Source organism: Pterocles gutturalis, unplaced genomic scaffold, assembly GCF_000699245.1.
Source record: "Pterocles gutturalis isolate BGI_N339 unplaced genomic scaffold, ASM69924v1 scaffold12426, whole genome shotgun sequence".
Classification (NCBI taxonomy): domain Eukaryota; kingdom Metazoa; phylum Chordata; class Aves; order Pterocliformes; family Pteroclidae; genus Pterocles; species Pterocles gutturalis.
Window position 1 is genome coordinate 16980 of NW_010100530.1, and position 9953 is coordinate 26932.

General features: G+C 49.5%; 1 protein-coding gene across 1 annotated transcript in view; it reads left to right on the forward strand.

The window, feature by feature from the left end:
• LOC104466689 (mitochondrial glutamate carrier 1) overlaps positions 1 to 8823 on the forward strand; it is a 13595-nt gene extending 4772 nt beyond the window's left edge. Inside the window, exons 2-4 of the mRNA XM_010080213.1 lie at positions 914 to 1039; positions 3060 to 3115; positions 8729 to 8823. Of these exons, the coding sequence (XP_010078515.1) occupies positions 914 to 1039; positions 3060 to 3115; positions 8729 to 8823 (277 nt within the window). The remainder of the gene's footprint in view (positions 1 to 913; positions 1040 to 3059; positions 3116 to 8728) is intronic.
• The last annotated feature ends 1130 nt before the right edge of the window (positions 8824 to 9953 follow it).

The window sequence follows — 9953 nt, forward strand, 5'->3', positions numbered from 1 at the left end:
TGCTTTATTGGAGGGGGCTGACTCCAACAGGCTTCCTTTGTCTCTGCGTGTAGTGGTTTATTGAGCATATAAGTGCTGGACATCTTTCGTAACTGAATTTTCTGGGAACCCCTGTTTAGCTGATCTGGCTTTCGCTCAGCACCACTTGCAAGAATTCCCTGTGGGGACCCAAAGGCGAGTCGAAAAAGCCCCGTGTTTTGGAAGCACACGCAGCCAGACAGATTTTGATTTCCCCAAGAGGTATGAGCTCATGTCTCTGCATCTGCGGCCATGCAGGCTGCCAGTCTGGTGGTTTCACCGGCCGGTTGGTTTGTGTGTGTTCCCCTTGCCCTGAGCGGTGGGTCTGGAAACGGTTTCCTGGAGCTGCAGCCGTCTGCTCCTCGGCTGCCAACTGGGAGCTGCTGCTGTGCTCGCTCCCACATGATAGCAGCAGCTGATGTGTCATGAACCTCTCATCATCTCATTAGATGCATATCTGATTGCGGTGCTGAAAAGCATTTGCCAGTAAACCCTCTGGCTGGGATGCCATCCGGCTCTAACTGAAGTCTGCCCATGCGGTAGACAGTCCAGCGCTTTGGCTTTTCTCCCGTGGGGACAACAGAAACCCTTGGGTCCTGAGGAGCAGGGTTTGTCCTTGCTCTTAGCCATGTGTGGCTTAGCTGTTTGGCTCCACTGCACTCGTCGGTGGTTTGTCCTGATCCCGTGTGCTGCTTTCCCTCCTCCCTGGTGTGTGCAGCAAGGGCCAGGCTTTGCCTTGAGGCACAACTCCCTTTGTGTTGAGGGGGGACAGCCTTGCTGAACAGTGATGTATTAACTCTGGTCATGCAAAAGAGCTCCTTTCTTTCCTTTTTCCTTCCCCTGACATTATTCCAGTGCTAAGACAGTTGTTTCTCTGTGTCTCGTTCCCTTACAGTTTACCTGCCAAACTGATCAATGGAGGGATAGCCGGGCTGATCGGGGTCACCTGCGTGTTTCCCATTGATCTGGCCAAAACCCGCCTGCAGAACCAGCAGAATGGCCAGCGGATGTACACCAGCATGTGAGTACCGCTCGCACGGGCTTTTGGCGGGGATTCCTTCCACTTTAACTCTCTTGGGTAAATTCAGCATTTCTAGGAACTGGACTGTCACCAGGAAAGCCAATTTTGAATCAAGGGACAATTTTGAACCAAGCTCGGCTGGAGCAGATAAAGCAAATAAAGAAATAAAGTATCTGTTCTGGCTGCTGAGCACAGCAGCTGAGATCTCTGCAGAGGGCACATCTGTTTCATCCCTTGCTCAGGAGCAGCATGTTTGCTGCTGTCAGGGCTCAGGACCAGAACACAAGGAGCCCCTATCAGTTCTCTGCTGGGCTGCATGCAGGTGCAGGAGGGAAGTTCTGCCTCTTTTCTATTTCCATGACTCTCGTATTGGAAGTTACTGGCCCTGTGTCGGTTTTAAAAAGAGGAAGCAGTCGCCCATTCCCAGTCTAGAGCACTGCATGCAGACCTTATGAAGGATCACAGGTTGACATGTGCTGTAGTTACCCCAGCAGTCCCTACGTCCAAAAAAAATTGAGTGCTGCAGGCTGTAGGAAAAGAAGCTGTTAATCTATCCAGCCCACCAAATTCCCCTGGGATTTGTGTGGAATGCTTGGGGCCGTTTATCTGCTGGGAGAATGTGCACCACACTCAGCACAAGATGCTTTATCCTAGTAACCAGAGTCAGGCCTTAGTTTTCCAAAAGTACTGCTGTCACTGAGGGGGGAGAACAGACTGGGGCTGATGATGTGTGTCCTGTCCTCCTGCTGCTTTGTTCAGAAGTAGCGTTACCTGCTCCTCCACACTGATATTTTCTTCTTTCCTGCCCGGGAGGATTTGAAGCAGAGTGTGTTTCCTTGTGAAAGACAAGGTCCTGAAGGGTGTGGAGAGTCCCAGCAGAGAGGGAAAACTCATTGCCGCAACTGACAGCAATGCAGGGTGGGCTCTTCACAAATAACACGGGCTACTCTAGGAAGGTCTGTAGCCAAGCAGGGCCGTAAAGCCCTCGAGGGAACTCCATATTTCCTTCTCTCCCATCTCAGCACTACTACAGAGCAGAGATGAAGTTTACTCTTTCTGTTGCCAAATCTCTTAGAAATGTATTCTTGCTTTCATCAGCTACACTTCCCTTATTACTACTTAAATGAGCCTTTTGTTCCTTAATTATGCATGCGTGCATGTATGCGAACCTCTCCCTTCTCCTGTTGCCACTGCAAGTACCTGTCCTTTCCCAAAGACCCCAAAGCAGCCTTTGGCCGGTGTCTGGATTTCGTGCAGCTGTGGTCCAGAGATGGAAGCTCTGCCAGGGGGGTCTGCGCTGCCCTCCTGAACTGTACCTTGGGATTTTTTAGGTGTGTGTCCGTGCCTTCAACAGGCTTTCAGCCATTCCAGCACCTGCCCAGTTTTCCCATTTGCGGTAAATGTAGCTGAAGCAAAGAAGGGGACAGTTCTCCCCTTGGAGCCGACCTCTGCGGCACCCTGCTGCGCTCTCCCCAAGGCAGAGCCTGAGCGCTCGCTGCTGGCTGCAGGACCCAGTGTGTTGAAAGTGCTTTAATCCGCACGGGAGGTCACAGCTGACTGAGAGCTCAGGTGATCAATCTAGTGTTTGCGTGCCTTGTGTCGAATTCCACGGAGTAAGTCAAGCAAGTCAGCAGTGAGGATTTTGGCTGCTCTTATTTCCCTTCCAGAGCTGATTTATAAACATGCGCACGGGGTCTGCTTGTTAGAGAATCTCGTGCACATTTGCCACAGGAGACCCTGGTTAAGCAGCCGTCGCAGTGATACTTTTTCCCTTTTGTGTTTCTAGAAAGCAGACAGTGCGTGCAGGGCGAGCCAGGGATTTCAAAGCCCCCGTGAATTAGGGTCTGGAATTGGGCTCAGCTCTGAACAATGGCACATTCAGCGACTGATGCGGTTCCCTTCTCAGCTCCAGCTTTTGCTGACAGATCATAAATGAAAACCACTCCCAGAGATTTGGTTTGTTTTTCTCTGCTCTCACCCACCTTTGAGCTCCTGTGGTTTCTCTCTCTTTTGTTTGCAGGTCTGACTGCCTCATTAAAACGATTCGCTCTGAAGGCTACTTTGGCATGTATAGAGGTGAGTAAAGCTGAGTCAAGCACAGCACGGCTTTTGTGTTGGAAGCACTGGTGTGTGAGTGGGAGGAAAAGCCCATATTATCTGGCTTATAAAGCAATAACCTAGCAATATCCTAAGATGTTGAAAGGTGCGGCTGTTTCTGAAAATAAACTCCTCCATGCTAGGTGTCTGCCAGCTCCCCACCATTGAGGGCTTGAGTCCTCCCTGGGGCTGTTTTGGTGTTAAACCTTACCGTTTACTGAAGTTCATCTTTGCTAGCAGTTTAAGTGAAGCTGCTGGACTGTGTGTGTATGTTTCCCAGCTTGGGCATGGTAATTTCTGTCAGAGGGGCAGCAGCAAACCTCTTGAAGTGTCCTACTTTGTGGTTGATTGAATTTATGTCAAAGCCCACCACCAACGTGGTAATGCCTGCTGTCCCATCGAGTTGATAGCCTGTCTCCAAAACTAGCTGTCTCTCAAGCATGCCTGAGTGCTTTGTTCAAGGATTAAGACACGCTGCAATTAAAATAAAAATTTAAAAATAACCTGCCCCTAGAAAAAACTCGCTTGGGGTGGTAAGAAGATCAGAGGTTGGCTCATGGTGGAGCTTCAGCTGTTTGGTCGCTGTGTGCTGACCTGCCAGAAAGCTCCTGGCTCCTCGGCTTAGGCTGTCTGTCACAGCAGCAAGTTCCTCAGTTGACATTATACCTTTTCTAGTTCAAACACAGCCTCCTTGAAAGTTTTTAAAGATTTTTAAGGAGAGAGGAACAGCAGGCCAAATTCTGACTGTACTCGTAGCAGAGGAAAATGTGGAATAACTTCTTGGCTTTCAGCACAGTCCAGCTGGGTTAGCTGAGCTCTGGTTCATTTTATAGACTCGTTTTATTGCCTGAATATGCAGGTTTTTATCTCCGAGGTGTTCAGATAGCATTCTTTGTGGCCCTCTTTCGCTGATAAAGCCTGATTAAAAGTACTGCTTTGATTGAGTCCTTGCTCTTTGTTTTTTCAAGCGGGAGCCCGGAGATGCTGGTGCCTCGCTGTTGGCAGCAGTGCCGTTCCTTGCCCCTTCTTCCCTGGCTGCCAGGGAAACGTGGACACGGAGGGCAGCCATCCTGGGAGCAGGCACTGGCTCTTGTCTCTTGCCCAACGTGCTGGTGGGTGTTTCGGGGGAGTGGGGTGCATGCCGGGGATGGATTGGCTGCTCTTTGCCAGCTTTCCTGGGAGCAGGCAACAAGACAAACAACCGTGAGGAGCCCTGGCAAGCTCCATCTTCAGTGCTCGCAGCGACGTGTTCCCACTTGATTTTTCCCAGAAGCCAGCTGCTTTGTGTGTTCCTAGCCAGGAACGGAGCCTGCGGTAACTTTGGCTGTAAGTAAGCAGTGGGAGGCTGCTTGCTGGGGAACAGAAGGAAGAAGCTGGTTGTGGAAACTCACATCAGGGCTTTTGGGAGACACAGCTCAGTCCTGTAAGGTGTCAGGTGCTAGAGGGGATGTGCATCCCCAGGCCACTTTTCACTCCCAGGCAGAAGTCTCAAAGGGTGCAGAGGGTTTTGCGTACCTCTTGCTTTTCCCAGCCATAGTGAGTCTGCTCAGCTTCGTCCCTGTGTTCAGGGAGCTGATAGCGGCTTGAATTTACTTGTCTGACTATTAAATGGGGAGCTGGGTCTGGAGAGGGCTTTGGTGGATAGCTGCAGCTCCTTCCAGCAGTTCATAGATATTTCAGCACAGCCAGGGTGCAAAGGTGAGTCCTCCTAGTACAGCAATCCTGGTCTCTGTGCTGTGAGCTGACGTTAGCAGCCCTTGCCTCCCTCTTGGGGAGATGATGGGCAGGTAAAGTACATCCAAGATCCGTGATGGATGTGAGTACTTTTATGGGAAGAAGGTAAAGAGACGGCTCAGCCTTGCAGGCAGGGGAAGATGGAAATCACATGGTGGGATTGGTTCCTGCTCCCTCCATCTGTGCCAGTTTCCCCCGCAGAAGTTGCTGTATGACTCACAAGCTTTATTTTCAGCCTTTAAGCTGAAACGGGGAGGATTATATGTTAACGTGCTGAAGTGGCAGCTGCTGTGCCCCATGGAGGAGTCCCAGCCACGTCAGTTGTCCCTGCAGGGTGCTTGACCTCTGGAGCAGAGAAAGGGTCTGTCTGGGCGCAGGCATTCCCATGGGGTGACTTTGTGTCTCCTTCGTGTGGGGATCAGAGTTCCTCAGTGCAGACAGGAGAGAGGCTTGAGCCTGTAGGATGCTCACCTGCAAATCATCTCTTATGGGGTAAGTGCAGGCACAGTCTTTGTTCTGTGTGAATTGTGTGATGTGTAAGGCAGTCCCAATATTTCTCTCAAGTTCTTCCCCCAAAATTACAAGGATCCTTGGGGTTTTTTGCGGGGAGGAAGAAGAGGAGATTTTTTTTTTTCTCATGTATTTTCTGTGACATCTAGGTAGCAGCAGTGCCTTCGAGCTGGGTGGTGCTGTCTGGCCCTGGCTGTGCTCAAGGCTGTCGGTGTGCTGGCTTCCGATGCCAAGCAAACAAATCTGTGGGCTTCTGGGCCATGTGGACACCAGTGGAAAGGGACCTTGGAGAGGTCCTCTCTCTGCTCCCTGCTACGGTCCATCCGGAAGCCACCCATAGATCCCAGCATGCGTCCTGGAGATCCCACTGCTGTTTGCAGAGCAGCTGTTCAGCCTACCTGGTGGGAGCCAAAGGCCTGGATCAGGCTGGGGAAATGCCCGTTTACTGGTGGCACTGTTCAGAGGGTGGTTGCAGTTTAGCTACAGCAGTGTGGCCGCCTTCCCTGGCCTCTACTGGTACTGCCCTCATGCACCAGTGCTGCACTGGGCATGGCTCAATCCCCCTGTTATGTGGGTTGCTGGTGGTATAGAAGGGATTCTATGAGAAATATTTTATAATAACAAAACCCAAGGCTCGGTGAGAAGAGGGCACTTACAAGTTCAGTTGGCAAATAACTGGTTTTGCCTCTACTTGATTTTGTTCTTTGTAGTGCTTCCGTACTTCTTTTCAAAATACTTTCTGGTTTTTGATGATTGCAATGTATTTTTGCATTCTATTTGTCTGTCACCGCTTCTGGTACAGGTGGTGTTGCCTATATGCCAGGGTTAACTTTAATTAGGGAAATAGTCATTGACATAGCTAGAATTGAAGACCTGTGAGACTTTGTAAAAAGGTAGAAAATGCTGTGGAAAGCATACAGCCAGCAGCTGAGGCATCTGATTTCTCCTCCTCCAGTGAATTGAAGCTGTTACGGATTATTGAGGACAGGGATTATCCGTTCTCTCCTAAGCAGCTTTACTGAAAATATCAAAGATGTAGGAGAAAACCCAGGTTCATTAACTTTCCTCTGTATATTGTGTGGTTTTACCTTCTGCTTTATTTGCAATGGAAGGAGAAATTGCTGTGAAAGCCTCTTGGCTGCTGGAGGAGGGCAGCATGTGGAAGCATACCTCTCACCTACGTTTCTTGCTGGATGGTTTGGAGTTTTTCTTTCTTTCAGTGAACCCTTTGCCCTGGTTTTAGACTAGCAGGTTTAGTCTTTTTTCCTTCTCTCATTGTTTTTCCAAGGAAATGGTGGTTCATGCTGCATTTCCGTCATGTCCAGTTGTTTCACTTTCTAGCCATTAGGAATGGAGCTGTCCTCAACTTGGCATTTGAGGAAACCCTTCACGGGTAGCCACTTCCACTTCACAATCAGGCTGTGTGGATTTGCTTTCTAGATCCTGATATGATTGACATCAACAAGTGGAGGTAACACATGAGCGTCATGTATGTGGCTTGCAAGAGCCATGGTGGGGGAATGTAACATGTAGGAAGCATATCAAACTTGAAGCAGTGTGATCGCTGGTACACTTCGAAGTTTGCAAAAATCCAGGAGTGTGCGAGGGCTGCCCTGCTCCCTGGCTGGTTAATTTGACTCCTCTAAAAGATGGTGGCATTTGTTGGATGCCATGGCCACTATGGAATGAATGCATTGGTTTAGCTTGCTGTGAGGCAGCGTTACTCTGGATTTTCTGCAAAGTCTGAGCCTGGCAGTCAGAAGAGGGGAAAATGTGTTGGGCTGCCCAGCAAAGGCTGCCTGTTTTTGTGCTGCGATTTCCCCCGTGCCAGAGATGTGTCCTTTGAGCAGAGCCAAGGTTTCCTGTTTCCTGGTCCCAGTTGTACTGGTCCCAGAAGTCCAGATGCAACTTTGCTTCCTAATCTGAGGAAAGTCCCCCTAAACCTGTGCACTTCCATGTCTAATTTAGGAGTTCTTTAAGAACTTTTGGAGGGAGGGCCCATCCTGAGGAACAGAGGATGGAGTCGCCTTTCTTTAGGTGTGTTGAGCCCTTATAGCTCCTGTCAACTTGTGTTCAGACCTCCTGAAAATGAACCCTGCTGGGTCTGCGGAGCCTAGCGGGAGTGCAGGCTTCTCTGTCTGCTTCTCTTTGGAAAACGGAGCTTTGGGACAAGTTGTTTACATCTCTACAGCAAGCATAACTGCAAAAGGTGTACTCTGGTATTTGTGTTTGTCCTTGCAGAGGTGTTCATAAGCCATCAACAAGTCTCATGTGAAGCTCTCTAGAGGGCTTGGAGCTCAGTGTGCAGGCAGGGAGAGCTTGTGGTCATCCACTGCAGGACTTTTTGAGCCATGAGATTTAAAGGGAGGAGAATATTCTGGAACATGAATTGAATAGTGCAAAACCCTGTATGCTCAGAAGGGACTGGCCTTCCCCTTACCCTGTTTCCCCCAGGACAGCTCAAAAGCTGCCTCCCAGCCGCTTGTGTTGCACTAATGCGATGTGTCCACGGCCCGCAGCAGCCGGACTTGTCATTGTGGCAGGCACAATGCAAGGATTTGCTGCTTGTTGCTCCTGACAAAAGGGCATTCCAGCGGGCGGTGGGGAGCCAAGGCTTGTTTACACACCAGGTCCCCCAGCAAGCCTGGCCACGGTGCTGGAAGGGGAATTTCTGTGTGCTGCAGCTTGTGGTGGACAAAAAGCCACGTCAATGGTGGCTGTTCTGAGGGTGACACCCAGTGGTGATACACAGGGGAAGCCACTTAACTCCGAGGGTTGGTCTAGATCTGTCTGACTTCTGAGCAGATGAGCCAGTTGACTTCAACCGGCTTCCAGGTCTTCTGATGGCTCTGCTGGTTCTGGGCTGCCTGGTAAGCGAGCTGCTTTGCTCTTTGTGGTGTTGGGGCAGGTACACTAGCAGGAAGGTGGGACAGGGGGGCTTTTGCTTTACAGGATCAGAAAATACTTGCAAAGGAGTTGGAACTGGTTATTAATCCAACTTGTGCTCCTTTCTTGAGGTCTGATCCTTCTGGATTCATAGGAGTGCATCCTTGGATGAAAGAAGTGGATGCATGTATGCGTGGTGGGAGGTAGTAGTGAAGCTAAAGAAATTCCAAAAAACATATTGCAAATGGAGTGGAAACACATCAGGGAATGTTTTCAAAAACCCGAGGTGTTTGGAGGCAGAAATCCTATTAATTTCCAGTGGTGTTTCATGTTTTTAAACCCCTTTGGTGCATTGGGAGCACTCTTTCATCAGTCCTTGGTTTTGAGCAGGAGTTACAACACATTCCTGAATGATCCAGTTAATGGTTCCTTTGCTCTCGTTCTCCTCTTTGCCTTGCCCAGGGGCTGCAGTGAACCTGACTCTAGTGACACCTGAAAAGGCTATCAAACTGGCCGCCAATGACTTCTTCCGGCATCACCTCTCCAAAGACGGGTGAGTAGGGGGTGCAGACCTTTCATGCTCTACTTAACAGAGACTGGCTCTTGGGTCAAGTCTGGTGAGACATCAGGGCAAAGGTGGAACGGGGTGATGTGGTGACTGAAATACGAGTTGACCTTGAACAGCTCAGCCCATGATTACATTTGGAATAAGGATGTAAAGTCTAAAATGGGAAATGAAAAGCACTCCACTGGATGACTGTGTTTTATTCAAGCTTCTAAAAATAGTCCCAGATCTAAGCCACAGTTAGCAGATCCAGAATTGTAGGCAATGTACTTGGGAAGAACCCAATGGCACTGATCACGGCTCAAACAGCTGCTGGGAGGACCTTGTCCTCACCATCTGACTGGATGCTGTTCTGCTCTTTCTGGCAAGTCAGGTTCTGTAGACCCCAAACTTAGCATCCCTCTTGTCCTTTTGTAGCTTGAAAATAGCTTTAGAGAGGTGGTGAATCTGAATTGACAAAGGACACTTGCAGCATTGCCCAGCAGCTGACCCACAAATAAATGCTGAAGGAATTAAATTCTCAGTTTAGCTTGCAAATGGGGAAGTTGGTTCATGTGAATTCAATGTGAGTAAAAGATGCTTGCTGAACAGGTGAGAGGGGCTGGACCCTGGATGTGTAATGCTGTTTTCACCAAGATATTTCCCTTGCAATTTGGAGAACCCTTGTGTCTCCCTTCAGAGAGGAAGCCAGTGAAGTGCATTATCTCCAGTCCTCAGTGACTGGAGTTAGAAATGAGCCTGCCTGGGGTGTGATCCTGACTCTTCCCACAGCAGTGATGGGGTGGAGCCTCACTGAAAATGCAAAGCTCTGCCACAATTACTTGGTTTAACAACTTCTCATAACCTACCATGTCAGTCTCAGCTGCTGCATATCGGTGGCTCGACAGCCTCAGTGGAGACTGTGGACTCACACGGGTTGAGAATCTATTTTTTTCCCCTGTACCTAATTTTTTTTGTTCTGGAGTATTTTAAAAAGTACTAGCTACCATATGTCTGTGTGACTCATCAGCTCGCAGCTGTTTGTGATTCTCTGTCTCTTCTGATCAGACGGTGGGAGGCAACGATGTTCTCATTGCTCCTCGCTCCCACTGAGCAGTGGGTGTGATCCTGCAGCAGACGACA